At 45.0% G+C, this 21,169-nt stretch overlaps 1 protein-coding gene across 1 annotated transcript; it reads right to left on the reverse strand.

The window, feature by feature from the left end:
• Window positions 1–2,283: 2,283 nt before the first annotated feature.
• Window positions 2,284–20,479, reverse strand: LOC146811356 (sesquipedalian-1-like). Its single transcript, XM_085618471.1, has 2 exons — window positions 20,231–20,479; window positions 2,284–4,920 (listed from the first exon to the last, which is right to left on the reverse strand). The coding sequence occupies exon 2, from the start codon at window positions 4,902–4,904 to the stop codon at window positions 4,113–4,115; it is 792 nt and encodes a 263-aa protein (XP_085474597.1). The 5' UTR covers window positions 4,905–4,920; window positions 20,231–20,479; the 3' UTR covers window positions 2,284–4,112.
• Window positions 20,480–21,169: the final 690 nt, after the last annotated feature.

Here is a 21,169-nt window from a genome sequence, read left to right on the forward strand (position 1 = left end):
ATACACAGGAAGACGTAGTAGCCAATCACTCCAAAATGCATGGAAACTCTTACCCTACAATCTCCTTACCCCTGCGAGCAGCTCTGAAAGGTTGGGAAAAGTCTTAACGCAGAGCCAGATAGTAGGACCCCAACTGAATTCCCGGTCGTTAAGGACCTGCTGGGCTGTGTTGGTGCAGTAACCTGCCCTGCTTATGAAGCAGCATCGTTCCCAGCTGCCTTTGCACTGGCATTCTTGGGAGCCTCCAGGTGTGTCAAGCTGAGGAACAAATCCAAGCTCGACAACATAGTTCAGACCCTTTGCATACAAATGCCAATAATGCATATAAGCAAAAGTCACACAAATGATGGCCGGAATGTGGAACTAATAAAACATTCACCTCCCAGTCGAGATATCTCGGTTAAATCCATCATTCTTTTGCTCACCAAGCCAGCCCCAGCCATATGCAAATCAGTGTTGACCCTGTGCCTCATGGGAATAGTACAGCCCGAACTGCCAAGCCAGGTCCTCCCTGGACCAGAAACAAGCATCCTGGGACCGGTTTCAGGGCATTATCCCTCATCAGCCAGGCTAGCTTGAATCCAGTGGCACAATGAGCCCAGGACCCAAGTCTCAGCATGCCCGGCGCACTTACGGCGAGAAAGGCAATGATATGCATATAAAGCTTTCCAATGCGGGGGTTGGTCTGAAGGCATTCCGCTCCAAGAATGACAAAGGTGTGCGAGGTGGGATGGTCTGATCAGCACCACTCTCTCTGGTACCATAGGTTTCTTAAGACAACCCCATCAGCGTTCAAGGGAACAGCTACTTTTTGGATGATGGGGTTCAAATAGCAGCTACAAACACGGAACGTTTCCTATTGGATTTACAGGAACCATTAGAGCAGATTGGCTGTCATTAACAAGAGGCCGTAGGTGATGGACAACGGGAGGAACCAGTGCTGGCAGCTGTTTACCAGGAGACTTGGTAGTTACAAGGTGATCCATCGTCAGAGGTACTAAACCAAGAAATCTGTGCCTAAGAGAGGGAATGCTCAGAATACCCTGGCAGCATATGTCTGGGAGCTCAACTGAAGGCGACAGCACCTATGTGCCCCATGTGCAGCCCAAGCCTGTGCAGCTGAGGGTTGGGGGGGCTGGCCTGTAATCGATCCATCACTCCACCACGGTGGGTGCTATGGCCTCCTGGATTTTGGACTCCAGATGCAGGGTAACCACTTGTAAGTCTATTGTATTACTTCTGTATTTGACATGTACACCTGATGGTAGTTGGTTAGTTAGGTTGGCAGCCAGCTTAGTTTGTTTCATCACGGACTGCTTTTGGGTTGCTTGTAAATTAATCTGTTATCTAGTTTTAAATAAACCAGCAACATGCAATTTCTTGGGTCCCGTTTGTGCACTAGTCGAAAGTATCTGTGCCGGTTGTTTGGCTACGAGTGGGGTCACTGCAATAATGAGATTGTGCGGCTGCAGTATTTTTAATATAATTATAACTTTGCCGCAATTCCCACATAATCATTCATCAGTTGCATAATCTGCACATTTTAACAAAAACTTTGTTCCAAGCTTAAACAGTTCTAAAGTTACTATAAACGCAGCGACAAGTGTTGCAGTGCAGTGGAAGACCCTTTGCAAAGGTCGACTGGCCACTGTTCTGTTGCTTATTGCTATATTTGGATGTTTAACAGATGCTAATGAGGTGCAACCAATGCCCATAAAGTGTTAACAAGAGTAAAAAAACGACAAAATAATGAAGTAATACTATCACAAAATGTGCCGAACTATGCAGTATAATTTGCCTTTTCTTGTCGCATAAGTTACTTAACCCAGCTGCATCGTTTGGCCCACCGCTGCCACATAATTCCAGTGGCCCTGGCTATGGGATATCAGTGCTAAGCTCAGCAAGTTGTGCCATGGCAGGCACAGTGTCCATCTTGAGCTCTTCTTCCTAAAACAATCAACAAGTTCATTTTCAGGGATGCTCAGTAACACCCTCTGAATATTTTTCAAGAATGTTAAGCAAGCTGGCATGGCCGGCACAGTGGCCTTCTGGAGTGCTTGCTTCTGTTCCAAGGAACTGCTGTAAAGCTGACCTTTAGTACTGGGTGCTGAAGGGCGACAAAGAACACGAAAAGCCAAGTTTAAGGCCTATGGACGAAAGTATTTGCACCCACGGTTCTGGCTTGATAATTACTTGCACAACTGTTGGTTCAAGTGCTTTTAATTAGTTTAAGTAGAAAAACATCATAAAAACATGCACCATTTGAAAAATTTGGACACGATATTTACAAAGCCTCGTGCATTTATTTTCGGCTCAGCAATAATTCAAACCATAACATGTGTAAAGCTGCTGTACCTCGTTTCGAGACAAAATTCGAAACATCCTGACTCAAATGTTAACAGGCACAATAAGAAACTACAAATGTTACTGGATTTTTGTGATTCCGGAACCTGAATGAAGGCCACACGTTGTGACAATGAATGCGCTCTGCAGACTGGTTTCTCTTGGCAACACGGGTGCTGCTGCTAGAGATGCCAATTCTTCAGAAGTTACAATCGGCAGAGGAACGCAGCATCCCAAAAAAATACTAAAATCTGATAAAACAAAGTTCTGCCGAAGCCAATAGGTCTAGCTTACATTTCGAGTTCTGGCTGTAATGTTAAAAAAAAAAAAAAGAGAAAGCGCTGAAGGGAAATAAAAAATAAAAAAATGTTAGCCTGCAGCTACACCCTTGAGGCTTCAGCAATGTTGCTCCCCTGCTCTGACTTCAAGTGATGTCCAGCCTCACAATAGCTTTACCGCCAATGATGCCTCTGCAGGAAGTAGTCCATTTTGTAAAAGTGCAAGATGGTTGTACATTAAACACGGATTGGGGAGCATTAAGGGGATGGGCCCAAATTCCGCATTTTTATTCTACACGCCCACAAAATATTGCCCTTGTAAATAAGGTAGAAAGTGTCTCTCAGTGCCTCGCTCCCTCCCTCACCTTTCACTGAAAAGGAACAAATATTGTGGGTATCCTGTGTGAGAGCCCTAGTGCAAAAAAAGTGTTTTTTGGTTAGGGGAAGGGATAGGTTGGCTTCTGACACTGTAGCAGCCAAAAGGCCAATCTGTACAACCACCAGTTAATGACTATCACCAACCAACCCCCCCCCCCCCCCCCCCCCCCACACACACACACACACACACACACACACTACCTGACTTCATTTATTGGCAATACGCAGAAAGCTGAAACATTCCATTGTGATATACGTCTCTTTGTATTTTTAGTCCATGGCATAGTTTGTTTTCATTCCCTTAAGGCAAGCTTCAGAATAAAGCCAGGTATACCTGCCAGCGGGGCTTCTGAGGAGTGTAGGTGACACTGCGGCATTCACAGATCTGCACGAGGTGGTTGGAAGAGAGGCCCACTGTACTCAAAGACTAGGTCATGGTGATGGACTGCTCTCCACCAGAGAGGTAATGGAGGTGAGGAAACTAAGACCTTTAAAGCTCTCCTTGGAGGACCATACAACGTAGGCCAGTATAGCATCCCTGAAGGACCAGTGGCACATGGGCCTACTAAGCTCTCAAAGGTTCGTGGACTCCTGGGCATCAGGGCCATGACCTGCACATGCAGCTACCGAGAGGCGTAAGGCCGCTCTGGGTCTACACCGCTTTCCTTTCAATGGCAAGGACCTAGCAGGCACGCAGTGCTCTCCATCCTGCAAGTTCCTTCTTAGGTTCTTTTGAAAAACAGCTCTCTACCATCCCGGGGGTTACACTCTCCAGCAGAGTTACACTATGACCAATAATCACACCACTCCCAGTAGGGAATCACGCCACAGTGTGGGCACACAAAGAAAAATGGTATAGACCAGTCCACTATCTTCACTCCCTGCAAACCTTCCAAGCAACCTGCTCCCCACCAGCGTGAAATGCGTTAATTTCTACTAATATAATTATTTAGGATTATCTTATCCAAAAGAGAAATGTTCAGGAGTGTGCAAATATTATACCCTCAGCATCCCCCCCCCACAGTACAAAGCAGGCCGAAAAGTTTCCAATAACTTCAACAAACCTAGACCTACCTACGCCAATTTATGGAGCACTGCCACGAACAAGAACTACTACCCCAAATCTATCAGGTCCTCATCTTTTCCGTCTGGTATGCCTGGCCCAACCTGCTTCTCCTGCCACGCCCTCCTCAGGAGGACCACCTCCTCTCCAAACACCCGGTGGAGGAGTGCAAAGTCCTCCAAACCATTTTCCTTGCCCTGTGGAAGAGGTGCAGCATTGCCAGTTACCACTTCCAAGAACTGGCCAGGGGCCTCTAGTCTGACCCCACATGGGGCAGGATGGACTCTCTTAGCCCACATTTTAGGCGACCTCTTTGGGGGCTTGGCCGGGCCTCCTGATCCAGTGTTGCTCATATTACATTTGACCATCCCATCTCCCTGCGGACCCCAGAGCAGGGAGTCTGGGGACAGCAGACCATTGCCCGGAATGGCAGCCTTGCCAGTGAGCAGGCTCAGCTCCTCGTACTGGCGCTTCAGGTCACCAACCAGCATCTTGAGGTAGTTGTAGCTGGCGGCCAGGAGCACCTTGATCCACGCCTCCAAGCTAGCCTGGCTTTCGGCCGCCATCTTGTACATGCGTAAGCCTGGGTCATTGTACACCAGGGCAAAGGCAAACTCTTCGTCTGACTCGCAAAGCTCCACCGAGCATCCCTCCAGCACGATGAGGCCCAGAGGGTCACGTTCTCCACGCCGCTCGAAGTAGAAGAGCAGGTTCCCCTTCAGGACAAACCAGCGGCGCTGGTAGGAAGTGTTCAATTCGCCCTTCTTGTTCAAGTAGCCCTCCTTGTCCACTGGAGAGTGGCCATGGCAGTAGGGGATCACACTGCGCTCGTGGAACTTCATGGCTGGGATTCTGTACCTGTGAGGAGGTAAATAAGAGTGTGAGCACAAACATTTTTTTTTTTTAACACTGGAGACATGGAGCAGCACAAGCAGCAGCAGCGCAAGCTTCCTGTACACACATATGAGAACACATACAGCAGTAAGCAGCCTTTTCCAACACACTGTACAGTGCAGAAATCTGAAGGAGCAGAGTGCATGGCAACACTCTGGGAACATCTATGAGGAAACATTGGGGAAAAAGAAAAAAAGGAATTGAGGGAAATTAATTTTCCTATTAAATTACATTGATGTCAAGGAAGTGTTAAGTGGAAAAATAAAAAATGTTTTACCTTTAAGAAAATCGTAGTCTTTAGCCTAATTCAAGAGTGCAAGTATGAATGAGCCACAGAGCAGGCTTCTGTAATACAGAGGTCATGTGCAGCACAGATTACATGAGCAGTTCACATGTTGATTCCTAGCACGTAATCCTGCGCTTCTCTGTTCAGGACCTCAAGCCAACTCAACAGGAAAACCATTTGCCAAAGACGTTCAGTTACTCCTTGAAGCATGCCTTCCATCCACGGTTAAAACACCCCCTCAAACTGGAAACAGGCTAAAAGATACTGGAAGCATACCCTGTAAACAATCCGCACATGCGATCAAAATGTTTTGGGAAATGAAGACCTTATTACTGGTGACACACCACTGTGGGGGAGTCCAAGTATCTCCGAATAATAGAACCACCACCACACCAATACGAATTAGTGTGAGGAACAACTTCAGCTCCACCCTAAGAATCAAATTACACATATCCTCTTGCAACATAAATCAAGTCCCAGTTACATGCAGCAAGATCACAGTATACTCCTTGCTCCCGCCCGTTCTGCTCCTCACTCGACCACTCTTTAAGGCAAGCAAGTGATCAAGGTTTTCATCTGACTGATGGGCCAATAGATGGACATTAAAAGGGTAGAACAACTGCAGGCGACAAAAAAAATTCTGCGATCTAATTAAGCACACCTAGTCAACCTTCTGTATCTGCGAGAAACAAAGTAACCTCAGTCCCTTGCAATACCTTGCTTCTTTTTGCTTATACTAGGACTCACTCTTAGATTGGAAGCTGAGATAGGCAATCGCCAAAACACATGACGCACTGAAGAGGTTGCTATTCGACTCCCGTTAACCATTGCTAGATATGCTAAAAGGGCAAATTAAAAATGTCTCAGAAACTCATTTAAAAGAATACCCCTACTACTCTAGAGACATGAAACTAATCACTAAAAGAGAAGTACACAAGAAAAATATTCACCAATTAATGTCCGTTCATTCTCACCAGCTACAGTAAAGGCTCCAGCTGTATGTGTTTAGACTGAGCCACAACTAATCCTATCAATTGATTATGAAAAGAAGATATGCATGAAGCATTTGGAAATGAATGAAGAACAGCAAGAAGATTTTCTTATTGAAGTTGGGTATCATGTGCAGACGATACGCAATTGATCGTGACTCAAATGGAGGACAGTTCGGACCACCAGTTTAAATCCTGCCTTGTGGAACTGGCCTCTAGCAATGACTGAGATCTGCTTAAAGATAAACGCCAATAAAACCGAGATCATGATCATAGGCAAGTCTCCATCTATATAAGCGACAGCATGGTGGCGTGACACGTCTGGCCAGATCCCTGAACCTAAACTGAAAGTCAAAAACGCAAGAGTTGTGTTCGATTCCAATCTTTCTTTCAAACCTCGAATCAGTAGTGTAGCAGGGAAGTGCTTTGGCACTTTGAAAAATGTTAAGGAAAATGCTGGGCTTTATCCCCATTGAATCACACAAAACTGTGGTTCATGTGTTGATCACATCCCAATTGGAATACTGTGATGTGGTTTACCTGGGAACCACCAACGGGAGCTTACAAAAGCTGCTAAGAGTGCAAAGAGCTGTGGCCAATCTGGTCCTCAACCTCCCAAGAAGGGCTTCTGTCACAGCAGCTCTAGCCACTCTCCATTGGCCTCCCCTGGAAAAGAGAAATCGTTTTAAATCTCTCTGCTTCTGTCACAGGATTTTGGCCTCGAAGGGTCCCATATACTTCTGCCCCTTGATACAGTTTTACTCCCCGTGGCGCCAGTTGAGATCCTCTGAGGCTAATTTTGTGCAGATCCCCAAGATCCGGAGGGCCAGACTTGGGGCTCGCTCCTTTTCCTGGAGGGTCTGGTTTGGAATTCCCTTCCAGCTCCATTAAGAGCCGAACTTCTTGAGACCCGGTTTAGCAATCTTTAAAAACCTGGCTTTTCAGTTCCACATACCTGCTGACTTGGGCCTTCCTCTGGCTTCTGCTGGGTTCTACTGCAGCTGGCTCAGGGTCTTGTCACTGGGACACACTGGTGTGATGTGACCAAGCGCTCTATAAATCCACATATTATTAATATTAATGGCTTGAATTAATAGACTACTTTTTGTGTGTACCTCTACTTTAGTAATTAGTTTCATTTCATCAATAAATTCACTGGGAGAGGGGTTTGAAGGGAGGTGGGAGAAGATATGGTGTGAGGAGGTGTTAAGAGTTGGGCTGCAAAATTCTGGTACCCAAAGTTATCACTCAAAACTTTAGAGACATTCTTACTTTTACCAAAAAATGAACAATAAATACACATTCAAATCGTATGTTATCACGAGACATGAGTGCGCTAACGAAAGCCTGTCTGCTACAGTTAATAGGTTTCTTTGTTCCCTTATTCTCCAATTTCCAACATGTAGAAATCAAAGGAGATCGTCAAAAATATTGTTTGCATATGTCAAGACTTGCGCCTTTTGGTCAACAAAGTTGGTATTAGATCACTGTTGTATACACCTAGAACTGGTTTTAGGATCAACGAAATTAGCCATGTGGTTAGGTTTATACGGGTAGTTGGAAAAGAAACGTCAACATTTGGTAAATCTAGAGCTTAGTGTTATTAGGACTCTGTTCAAAGCACCTCGTTTCTGTAATTATTGTTTCTATTCAAGCTTTTTGTTTTAAACCTAACTTAGCCTGTGAGGGCGCAAGCTCTGATTAATGAATTTAAACTCAATGGTAAATTATGTTAGTAGTTTTCATATGTACTGTAGATGATCATTATCATTTAAATTAGAAGTAATGTGTTAATTACAATACACAAGTTATGAACCCCAAATGTTTTGCTATCGCGTATCATAATGTAACAACGATAGCAGATATTGCCTTTTAAGTGAATTGGGTCAATGTTAACGGACGAGCAAGCTCTGAGAGGCTCAGTCTTTCCTTTAATTCTGAATCACTCAGTCCAAGGCCAGGCTCAGTGTTATGGGCCTGCAGAAAAACAGTTCGACTTCTATATTGCAATGCAGACATACTATAAATAGTCAAAGGTAAAGAACAGCAAAACGATTTTTTTTTTATCTGGTGCTTCTTTCTGCACTTCTGTTTTTTAAAAGAACTAGAAATAACAGTAGTTGATATTAAGCAGTGTAGCAAGGGCTACAACAGAAGCACCTTGAACGAGCAGTCATCAGAACAAGGTCACTTTGGAAACCAGCAACTAGGGATTAAATGAGTCTATTCAGGTTTGAGTGAACTCTAAGTAGCATCAATAACTGACTAATATCCACCACTCAAATTACTTTCATATATTTTACTATACTAATTCACCACTAATCCTTTATGGGTTTCGGAGTAGTGTGCTACTTGTCAAAAAAGTGCTTCAACGCCTCGTCAAGGGTAGTAAGCGCTATATAAATGCAATTACAATCTGCAATTCAGGTTTTCTGTTGCCCCAGGGGTACAAGATTCCAGTACATCACTGTCGGTGACGAATGCGTGAGACTACCAAGACTGATCTGTAACTCGGTACCCAAAATGGCAGTAGCTGTTTTCTACTGTCCCAGGGTGTACTAAGACTCCAATAAACGTAGTAAAAAAATATCATTTAAAAAAATAATCATAATGCCTGGTGGGGATTTGCAGGAGGGTGCATGGCTAGCCATTTTGAAATAGATTTCCGAATGAAAAAGCATACCAAGATGGCCATGATGGCATGCACGGGTCGTCACGATGCAGGTGTACACCTTCTACCACACCAGCAGCTATTTTGTGATATTTCCATAATTTTAATGTACCATTCCAAAAAGGCTGATGGCCGATGTCAATGGGAAGTGTAGTTACAAAAAAAAGCAAGCATAGAAGGACAAAATTAAAAGGAGCGTGAAGCTAGTAAAAGTGTGCAGCTGCTCGGCCCCTAACAAAAGTAAAAAAAAGTAAAAAAAAGTGGTACCTGAAGAGGAGGGACAAAAGGGATGTGCTAGAGTGAGGGTGGTCGAAAAGTAATGGTGGAGCAGCGAGGGGGGCAGCAAAGCATCAGAGGAACTGGTGTGGTAGCGAAAAGCAGTGAAAGGATACGGCAAACCGAAACACAGTAAAGCAGCTATGCTCCAGGGCAAGGACAAACACAAGAAGAGGAAGGAAAGATCGAATGAGGAGCAAGCAAGACTGACAATAAAGTCTACCAATGATAAGCAATGGGATGACCCAGGACCCACTAGAAGTACTGCTATTTACACAATAGGTTTATCGACAACAAACCGTTAAAGTTGTCTGTAGCAGGCACCTAAAACTGGCCTACGGCTTTAAAAACTGCCATTTAAGGTACAGTTTTTAAACTCCATTCAGGAGTCATAACTTCTAGTCAAGGTTACAGCAGCCTGAGAGGACTGCATCTCCACTTCAGTAACTCGTGAACAGGTTTTTCTTGCACCTCATGGATTCCTCTTTCTCGGACTTGCGGCTTGGCCAAGCGGCAGCAGCGGGTTGTGGTCGGGGCATCTGGGTATTTACTATATTGAGCACCCGCTGTCACTGTAGGTGGATGAGCCAAGGTGGGCTTCAGCAAGGTTCAAGCTAAAGGTCTGGCTCTAGGAGGAACCACTGACAAAGCAAATCTCTGCCGGCTCTACCCCAAGTGTATATAATTTTGTAACAAAAATAAAACTAGCATTATCTTGTAAATGTAGAATTTCTGCAACACAGTACAAGTATGAATATAATAAAAATGTGCATATTTCTCTTGCCACTGAACCTACAGGTATTTTTAATGGTGGATTTTTTGTTGGCTCTGCTTGCGATTTGGTTCTTAGGGCCTCGAAAGACTCATTACTCGTCTCCCCTTATCAATTTGGTGGCTTACTTACCTCTCACTCTAAGGTAGTACCTGCATCCGAAATGGGCTGCCAGTTGCTCGGTCACATCACTACTTTGCAGAGGTAAAAGACGGCACCACACACTGTCTCATCACAAGTGGGATCCAAGGAAGTGGTTTGACTTGCCATTATGTGCAGACATGCTGCATACAAGGGGAAAGCATTTGTGTCGTTTATGCCCACCTTACATGGTGAATACTCAGAGGTGCGAGTTGGAGTTTTGTCAGCTCTCCGCCCTGGCATAGCAGCTCCCAGTTAGTTGAGCAGCTCCAGGATCTCAGGAATCCACAGACTGCTCCCTGGGTGATCCTGATGCCCACCTATGCTGCTGAGATGCTTCCAATCCATAAACAAGCATTTCAGGCAGACATGAAACTTCCTAGCAGGGTTCAGGGGTAGCTTGTTTCTTGATCAAATTATTGGTCCTTGTAGAGTTAGACTTAGCAGGAAGGAATTTGTATTTCACTCTAAAGCTAGTCCTTTGAAAACAGCTAATTTTAATGGCATAGCATTTAGGGCGCAGGTGAAGGAGGGAACGGCGTCATGGCTACAGCCTTGCTCTCAAGTTGAGAACCACAACAGTTCTCATGCATGACTCGAGCAAAGATCTCAAGCAGTCCCTTAAGTGAGAAGAAAACAAGATGGATGCCCTGAAGAACCACAAAACATAATTGAGGGACATGGACTAAAGAGTAAGGCCTGGCTTAAGAAGCGCGAGTAAGGAAACAACATAAGTTATGGCCTATGTAAACAAGACACATAAAAGTGCTTTGTCTCTTTCTTGAACATTGTTAATAAAATATTACCTTCTTATCCATTTAGTGGGTGCAAAGAGCAAAACTGAATGATGTAACTTATACATTGCATGTGTAACTAGAACCCTTAGCAGTAACAAGAGTCCTCTCATGTGACATCAAAGGACTGCTCCATTTCAACCTTTTCATAGAAATGTGTGAAATTGAAGGAACAATTTGGAAAGTCACAGTGGAACCCAGTCGTGGTTATTTAAAACATAAATAGTTCTCAAACACTAGCCAGCATGCACTTTTTCACAAGGCCCTTGTTGTTACCACTGTCTCAGATTTGAAGTACTAATACAGGGCCCTCGTCTGTGATTTGCTGTGTAGCAGGTTTCAACCCCTAATAATGGTAAAATGGCTCAGGTGGCAAATGTCTCTGTACTTTAAAATAAGGGACTCTCACTAACAACGATATAACAACCAAAACATATAGAAAATACCCCCCAAAAAACAATGTAATGCTCAATTAAGTCAATAAAACCTTTCTTTCCCACCTAATGAAGAGAGATTCAATTATTTTTAAACACTTCATTAAATGTTTTCATATATTTGGAATTCATAGTAACAAAGTCATCAATAAGTTCAAAATAAGTATTTTCAGTCCAAAAATCAACATTATAAAAACAAAGAAACTCCCTAGCCCAAAAATAATAATACATCCACGTACAATCATACTTTAAAATATAATTTCTGGAAATAATGGGATCCTGGTCAATAATTGGTTCATCTGTCAAATTATTGCCATTAAAGAGGACCACTGCACGCCAAATCACTATGAACACAGTCTCGCTCTAGTCTTAAATTTTTACCAACAAATCGTTGATTTCAGGTGTGTTAATCTAATTACTTAAATGGAAGCAAAACAAGACTTCAACACCCAGAATGCACTAGACTGTAAAACAGAAGTCCAGGACTGGAAACAGTGTAATGACCTGGAGTGACATGGTCACACTACTGTGGTCCAAACCAGTAAAACAATAAAAAGCATTAATGCACGTTTCAGTGGTATGCAAGTAGTCATCACCTTCATCAAGACACAGACAAGCGCACAGTCAGATTATTTTTTAAATCTGCTAATCATTTGTCTCTACAGAATAGGGAACTACTGTAGCAATTACTTCACTTTTTGTGTACAGCAATGCCTTTTAAAGAGGTCAAAGATCCATGGGGGCACTGCCAAAACTTCAAGTGCAGGGTATTCCACGCAGGTGAGACACTCAAAATGTAGAAGCCATCAGTTTGCAGCGAACCATCTACAGACCATAGGCTTGACTCGTGTGAGACACCATATCGAGTTCATGCATTGACCAGCTAAAACCTGCAGGTAACATGCTCCAGTCCCCGGCAAGACTGCTCTCATTGGGTTATGCATGTCATGCGCTGGGAAAACCTGTATGTAATACGCAGGGCAAGAGTATGAACTTGCAAGGTTAAATCCTTCTTTAGAGGGCCATGTGCCATTAAGTTGGGCAGTAATTAACACCAATCATTAAGTTACAAGAAGCTAGTCAGTTTGAATTGTATGCGTTATAAATGATGGTTAATGGTATAATTATTTACATATACCTACAACGTATTACATATATTACGTGATTGTGTCCTAATTCAGCATCTCTGTTCATGACATGTAATCACTCTCAGAAGTGCTAGAGGCTGATTATTACAATTAGGGGAGCCCGCATGCAAAATACTTGCAATCTGTTATTAGCCAAACTACTCAGTTTAGATATGAGTAAAATCCTAATAAAAGTATAGCAGCACTGCTGAAAAGTGGAGGGTGCCACCCATTATGTCCTCATCCGTCTTCCTCGCCGCAACCCTTAATTCATGAGAGAATACTTTTGTGGACATAACAGGTCATCAAGACAAAAAAATACATAGGTAAAAAAATCACTTGTTTTCCCATCCCTCCCATATTGCCAACTCCTTTTGCCGATCATATGATTAACATAAATGGAAGGCAACATAAATGGAAGGCAAACCACCTCACTCCATGTTCTGTTGTTTCTGTGCAAGTATGTTCACTGGGTACTGGTGATAATGTTGATTTACATTTATTTTAAGTCTATAGTAGACAAAAGCCTCTTCTATAGCGACGTCATAGCTAATACAACAGCATAAGAGGTCCTGTTTCAGCAGGCCTGTATGAAGTATTGTGGACAGCATGGAAGCCGCTGCTCTCGTAATACAAAACTGTGGCAGTTCTACTGCGGTCCTGCTTCAGCAGAACAATTTTGGATCAGCGTGCATTCTGTTTACTTGGAACACTTCTACTGGAGGGAAACAAGTGGGGATTATTCAATTATGTGGATGCAGCTGCCTGACTCTGTAATGGCGCCACTTCGCGAGAGTCAATGTTGCTTAGCAACATAAAGGAGGGAGAAAGTCACTTGGATTTTTGTAGATCGTGAGTTACAGTGTTGTGTGGGTGATTGTGGCTGTGTGTATGCAGAAAATAGAGCAGTACAAGTAGTGCTGGGTTAAGAGGCGCCATTTGGATGATGGGTAAGCCTGACCCCGAAAGCGATGATTCCCCTGAATTCGCTCCATCTACAGAAGATCAAGGGCGCATGATTGAAATGGCAATGACTGCAACATTTAAAACCAGGGACAATCCTTCCTCCTGCAAGAAAAATTGTCTATACCTATCTGGTGGGCAGGATACTGAGGAGGAAGACATTAAGGGAAGGTTCTTACAAGGGACTGAGGTTCTGCAGCGTATATGGGAAAATACGGTCTTTGCTGGTATTCTGCTTTTGGAAAAAAGTTAAGACTTTCTCTATAATAGTAAAAATAACTCGAAACACTATCACTACGTGTGCAATTAAAAATGTCATGGATATGAAGAGGAAATAAATAGACAACTATTCTTCCTCTTGATTCTGTTCGAATAGATATCCTATTCAGATTTCCTAGATGATTTCCCACCAGTGGTGAAAGAGAACCCTCTTCAGGGGGAGATAGTGACTCACAGTGCTATAATTACAGAAGAGACTGCTCCGGCTGCCCCAGTCAAAGGATAAACCTGGCAGCAAAACTGGCCTATGTCTCATCTAATCTTTTTAGAGCAACAGCATACTCTAGATGCAATTCGGTCACTCATTAAGGACATTTAAAGACAGTCATATCATCAGGAACACTGAGCTGAATTGACACCAACATTAGTTATGATGGAGCAGCAGGTACACTTACTCTCCGCAGTAGCTGTTGATCCCCTAAGCACGTCAGTACTAGTGGCAGGTAATGCTACTGCTGCCAGATACCACATTTGGATGAGGTCCTGTAAGGCAGATGCAGCTCAGAAGAGTCTGGTAATTCAGAATCCGTGTTCTGGTGCAAAATTGTTTGCAACATAGCTGGAAAATATGGTTGAGTTGGCTAAAAACAGAACGCTTATGGCAACAACATAACAGTCAACAAGATTAAGATTTTTTTGTAAATCAAAGAGAATGTGGACCTGCTTTTCCCTCCAGAACCACGAGTCCACCTTTTCAAGGACGGTAATGTGACCGGGTTGGCCCTCTTTCAGATAAAGCCCGGTCAGGACAATCGTCATCAAAAGCACGACTATGGCACAACATCAAAACAGCATCTGGTAGGGGGCCGGGTCAAGTATCTTTTTTACAGCAATTGAAAAATTCAATCAAGAATCAGTGGGCATTGCAGATCATTAAGAAGGCCTACCTAGTTTTCCACTCCTCTCCCAGCCAATCCTCTAAAAAGAAAAGTGTTACAAGGTGGGGATACAGAAGTTGCAGCAGAAGAAAACAGTAGTGCCAGTCTAGTCTATCAGAGAGGGGAAAAGGGTCGACTCACATTTGTTTCAAATACAGATACGAGCAGGGAATTGCTGATATGCACCAGATCTAAAGACAATGAATTTATGTATTTCACATTCGAAGTTCAAGATGCTGACACTTCAAGCAATTCTGCTAATTATGGGAAAGGGAGATTTCCCGGTAATTGACGTGTATCTTTAAGTGTTGATCTATCCAGCATTTCAAAGGTATCTTCGTTTTTGTGTCCAGGGAGAAGATTTTCAGTTTTAGGTACTTCTGTTTGGCTTTTCATCTACCCCTAGGGTGTTAAAAAAGGTGTCAGCAGTTTAAATAGTGGTACTGCATTACAAGGGAATTCAGTGCTTCCTAATTTGGACGACTGGCACATATGTTGTTCTTGTCTCAGAAGCTCAACAGCATGTGGAAGAAGTATGCAATCTCGTTCAACACAGATTTTTGTTTAGCCATACAAAGCCCCATCTGACTCAAAGTCTTTAGTTCATTGGAGCCCATTTTAAGCCAGTCGTGGGACAGGTGCTTCTGCCACTGGCAAGGAATACAAAATGTATCAAGACACTATCACCCTTGCTAGCCTGCATGGTTCAGTCTGCCATGGAATGGTTGAGAATACAGGAACTAATGCACCCACTTTGACCAATCTACCCTGGCCCAGGCTACACATGTATGGCCCAGTAACCCATTGGTTGAGTCACCGGGACCTGGGGTCACAGCAGTACAAGCAGGAGGTGCCAATTAATCCACATATACAGCAGGCACGGGAGAGGTGGTTGAAAAAAGAGAACCTATCACAGGGATCTCTCTTAGAGGCGGTCCCAACTAGGAAAGTTACTATAAATGTGAGAAGGTGGTGACTCGGGTGCCACTCTGGAAAATACTTCAGTACAGAGGAATTGGTCAGTTCAGAAAGTTAATTCTTCATCCAAATGGAGGGAAATGAAAGCTGTTCACCTTGAACTCTTGAAGTTTACTCCTCAGCTACTAAATCACTGTGTTCAGAACAGACAAAAGTAGTGATGATTTACATCGATCATCAATGTAGTTGCCGAGTTTAGGTTCTGGCACAGGAAAATGGGCCATGGGAAGAAGCCAATTTGCACTCTCAAACTGCAGTGGTTTTACCAGGGAAGGGGAATTGAGCAGCAGACCATTTGAGCGGAATGTTTCCTACGATTAAACTGTTGTCATCGATGCAGAGTGCATACCAGCAGTTAGTGAAAGGGTTTGGTCTGCCAGAGGTAGACCTCTTTGCATCAAAGGAGAACTCTCTGCTGTCCAGGCCCTGCACGATTATGCCCTGCCCGGAGGCATAGAGTATAGATGCAATGTCACTCAAGTGGCACAAAGCCCTTTACTATATGTTTTCTCGAATGTCCATGATCCTACGGGTGTCACAGAAGGTTGTGAAGGACAAAGCAACCCTTCTATTAGTAGTTCAGTGCTGAAAGCAACGTTCCTACCTCCCACTGCTCTTACAGTTAGCAGTCCAGCCTCATTGGGTAACCTCAGGATGCAAGCTACCACAGCCAGCGTTATTTCGGCTACATCTAGCGACAAGGCGGTTGACAGGCTAAATTGATTACCTAGCGGTTGTTCCACAGAAGTGATGGATTTAGTACAATAATCAAGGCACCCCTCTACATTAAAGTTCATATTTTAGCCATTGGCAATCGTCTGACAAGTGGTGTAGAGACAGACACTCTTCTGCGTTGAGAGTAGAGCCTAATAAACACCTGGATTTCTAAAAGGCTTGATTCATGCTGGGATTAGCAGCCTCTATTTTCCGCGCCCTGTGGGCAGCAATAAGAGCAATCAGAAATCCACTATTAAACCAGCATTGGCATAGCCAATAGGTCTCACCTTTGGGACCTTATAAGTGTTTAGCTATGCAACAGTTTCATAACTAAATACTTATAAGGTCCCAAAAGCGAGATCTATTGGCTATGCAAAGCGAAAGTGATAGCGATTGCGATCACGATCAAACATCAAAGCGGCCGCGAAAGTGAAAGTAATCGCGGTAAAGCGCGGTGCGCGCCCGCGCACATGCACTGTAGCTCTAGGCTGGCCTGGTAGCACTTTTTGGAGCCCTCATAATAAGTCTCGCCAGACCAGCGCATGCGCTGGGTCAAGCGAGACCTAAAAACGTAGAGCCTTTGGTGTCAAGGTTGTTGAGTTTCTCCTGAAAAGACTGAGGAGGCATAGCCCTACTGGATCCTGGAATATGCCTTTAGTATTTCTGCCTTTACAAGAATGCCCGTTTGGGACACTAGATAAGACAGAGTTCGAATTTCTAGCTTACAAAAGGGGTATTATTGGTAGCTATTTCTATAGCTGGAAGGACTGGAGAATTGGGTACATATTTAGGTATGGAGCATTTTCTAAAAAATAATTACCAGATAGTGTTAAGTAATGCCCCAGTCATCAATGTGGTTCCAAAGCTCCTTTAGAGTTTCATTGTAGCAAGGATTTAGTGTTGCCTGTGTTTGTTTCTATCCAGTCTTCAGCAGAGGAAGAACGCTTGCATACTTTGGATGTCAAGCAAGCTCCAATGATCTGTCTGAAACAGCCTCATTTTAGGAAAGTTGATGCTGTTTGTTACATTTAAGATAGCAGGAAATGGATTAAAACCCAGGTCTACTCTCAGTAGATGGATAGAACAAATTATCGTTTCAGTTTATGAAATACAAGGGAAAACATTGTTGGGGTAGGTGGAAGGGAGGCCAACAAGAGGATGTGCAGCCTTGTGGGTGTCACTGATGGACGCATCTATGTTGGACATCTACAAGGCAGCTACCTGGTCCATCGCCCACACATTCACGAAACATAGGCTGCAACAGGGAGCAGAAATGTGTCTGCTGCATTTTAGACTACCATTTGGGTTCCATGATGACATAAGAAAGCGCCCTCATATTTTCATTTCATTATTTTCCCATATTTGTCTGTAAAATTATGAGACCGTAGTTAAATTAGCAAGTGTTGCTTATGAATTCGACATAAGTGCTTGGGTATCAGCTCATGAAGTGAGGGCAGGGGTGGGGAACACTGAAGAGGAGGTAACAGCCAGTTACTTCCTCGTAGTGTTCTTTACTCCCACGTCCAGTTCTTTCTTGCCACAGTTGAGGTTTCCCCTATTTCCCTTCCTGACTGGGTTTCAGCTTCAAATATACTGTAGAGAATGGTATTGCACAAGTGAAGAGGGCTGACTTCCTTTTTATGTTATTCTTGTGATAGTTAAAATAAGTCCACCGTATTGGAGGGTTGGGTAACAAGTGGTATAATTGTTTTTTTTTTTTTTTTTTACCTTGGTGGCCATTTTCTATTCACAGAAGCATTACCTCTTGACACAAGTACTTTGACGAGGAAGACCTGGACTCACTACCTGATCGTTTAGAAAGGGGAGAGAGGGGAATGAAGAGGGAGTTATTTCTGTATAGGACGCATATAGAAGACAAAGAACTGAATGTGGCGATCGAGTCTACTTCTCAGATGTATACGTAATTCTTCATTAATTCATTCAAACGTAAGTATTTCCTGGATGGTGAAATGGTGCAACAAATAGCATGAGGTCACAAAGTAAACTTTCTTTCGGTGGAACTAAAGCCCACCCTATATGTATTTTAAACCACTAGTAGAGATGCGTTACAGGAAGCAGCGTTCTCAAGGTGGCGAGGGGCTCATCTCTCGTTAGGTTTTTCCTCGGACCACCACAGTATCCACCCAGTAAAGCGCTCTCGATTATCCACACTTAAATGTGAACAGTCCCTCCAGTCCGGGGTTTCTTTTTGAATTCTGTCACTTTTACTCATGAATTTGTAACAGGTTACAAAGGACCACATACAAGTCGCATAATGTAAAAGTAAAAAAAAAAAGCCTGTACATGATGTTACGCATGAGAAGTGAGTTGATGAAGACACTTGTTTCAACATTTATATGCGAGAGCTACAAGAGTGGGCGAAGGGGGCACACAGTGGCTGAAGGACACGTGGGTGAGTTCACACAGGTTAAGAGCGGCACACAATGGGCAAGACACCCATTGTGGGTGACCTGCTGAAAATATCCCTCTATCTGTTCTCTAATACCGTGCCTGTGCTCTATTTATTATTATTGGGGGGGGAGGGGGGTTATATGGCGCGAACTCGACCCGAAGGCATCAGAGCGCTTTACATGATCACCAGTTAATGGCCCACTTGCTATTGACATCCGAATACATTGAATTATCACACAAGCCAGTAATTTCCTGGTTGAGTACACTAGCTCCCCACCCTTGTAATTCCCCGTTGGTCATGTGTGTGGGCAGAGGTTTGTGTACACACCAGGCGCGCAACACCCATTGGGCTCACCGGGCTTCAGCCCGCCCCCCCCCCCCCCGTCATGTTTGTCAGCCCGGCTGAGACAGCCTCGCGGGCTGGCGTCCGTCTAATTGCAGCCGAACCAGAGTACTTCACAGGTCTTTAAAAGACCATTTACTCGTTAATGAGGCTTTTGTTGTGTTTTCACCCCTTCTTACAGCCACTCTGCCTATGGCTGGAAGACTTAGTCGTCGTCGCCCGCCCCCCCCCCCCCCAAGTGTGGCTCTAGTTGCCCGCCTGGTCACACTGCTATGCCCGCCCCCCCCCCCCCCAAGTGTGGCTCTAGTTGCCCGCCTGGTCACACTGCTATGCACGGCAGCTTGTAAATCCCAGGTTCCGCAAACACTGCCCTGGGGCTAACTGGGACTGTCTTGTCCTGCTTTTCACACCCCCAAAGAGCGCCCTCATGCCCCAACAAGCCCAGTGCAAGGCGCTTAGCGTGTGCAGAAGCTGGCTCTGCCCTCTGTGCGAAGACTAGTTGTGGGTGATGTGCTATTTAAAATCAAGGCGTTTGCCAATCATTCGACAAAAGCTGGAACCTGCGGATGCGCGGGGTGCACGTCAAATGGACTTAGGCGGCGGTGCAAGCTGCCGCAGAACACGAACTATCTTAAGTTGTGTGAAACACATGACTCTAGGCGCCTGGTGTACTTCCCTACCCAACATCTGGCCCTGTTCCAGGAACCCTCTCCAACAACAGAAGAGCCTCACACTCTCGCCCGCGGGTTATTAGTATGCCGCGTTATCAGTTCGTTCAACTCTCTCCTTCCAACTCACTCACTTTCACAACAGCTCCAGCTCACGCCCCGCCGCTGGCTCTCAGCGCTGCACCTGTACCAGGTCACCAGCCCCTCAGCCCCACACCTGTACCAGGCCACCAGCGCCGCACCTGTACCAGGTCGCCAGCCCCACAGCGCCACACCTGTACCAGGCCACCAGCCCCTCAGCGCCGCACCTGTACCAGGCCACCAGCCCCTCAGCGCCGCACCTGTACCAGGCCACCAGCCCCTCAGCGCCGCACCTGTACCAGGCCACCAGCCCCTCAGCGCCGCACCTGTACCAGGCCACCAGCCCCACACCTGTAACGAGCCCAAAATACACTCTCCCCGCCTCATTACGGAGTAAAACAAGGGCACGATTACCGATAAAAAAGGAGCAGGCGGACAAGCTGCCCCGAACAGGGAAGTACGTACCTTGGGCGCGCGTCCTTCGCCTCCCTTAGGCGCCCGGTCTCCGGAGCTGGTTCCGGGTCCCGCGGGCTCCTTGCCCGGCAGGACAGGTGCGCGCTCCGATAGCGGGACGTAGCCGGCTGCTTGGCACAGAGCGGACTCCTCACGCTCTGGCTAGGACCGCCTCCCCCTCCAAGTCTTCGAAGTCTGATGGGCGTAACCGGCGAGGAACACCCCCGCCCCCTTGAGAGGACCGGAGGAGGAAGCAAAGCACCCAGGGGTGCAGCAGCCGAGGCACTCCCGCGGGTCTTATTAAGAACCGTATTGTGTGCTCTGGATAGTGAACCCCTGACGTCAACTTGTGCGCACTGTGTGACCGTGTACGATTTCTAGGAACTATCAACATAGCTGCCAAGTTTTCAGGTCGCTTACGTGTGAATTTCGAATTGTTCAATCGATCTTTGAGTGATATTCTACTGTCAAATTTGACACACTTCAAGTGACTCTTTCTCGTGAGTTGAATAAAAGCAATGACCACTATTTGAGGTTTTCTCGGTGAGTTTGTAGTCACTGTATCCAGCCATCACACAGCAATGAAAAAGATCCACCAAGAAAAAGCCAGAGTTATTGGAGTTGCCAATGCGTTAGCAGAGTCAGATCAACTAATAACAACAATGATTTTGTTAATCAGAATTGAACGTGTTTCAATTCTGAAAGTAATAGACTGTTGCTTGAACAATTCTTGGCCTGTCGACGCTATAGTGGTGTTTGGGGAGTCTCAATTGCTCCTGTTCTCTCATTCACGCCACTTTTCTCTGCAGTTTCTCACTATAAGCCATTTACAGGGGAGCTGACTGTGGTGCACCATAGTGCGCCGAGTGCATGCAGGCAGGCTGAGCCTGGTTCTTGCCAGGGAACAAGCCAGCTCTTGGACTCAGGCCGGATTCTAGAGGGTGGGCCAGG

This window comes from Triturus cristatus, chromosome 7 (genome assembly GCF_964204655.1).
Source record: "Triturus cristatus chromosome 7, aTriCri1.1, whole genome shotgun sequence".
Lineage (NCBI taxonomy): Eukaryota > Metazoa > Chordata > Amphibia > Caudata > Salamandridae > Triturus > Triturus cristatus.

Excerpts from the sequence above, each read along its gene's own strand:
- LOC146811356 (XM_085618471.1), bottom strand. The coding sequence starts at position 4,904 with ATGAAGTTCCACGAGCGCAGTGTGATCCCCTACTGCCATGGCCACTCT.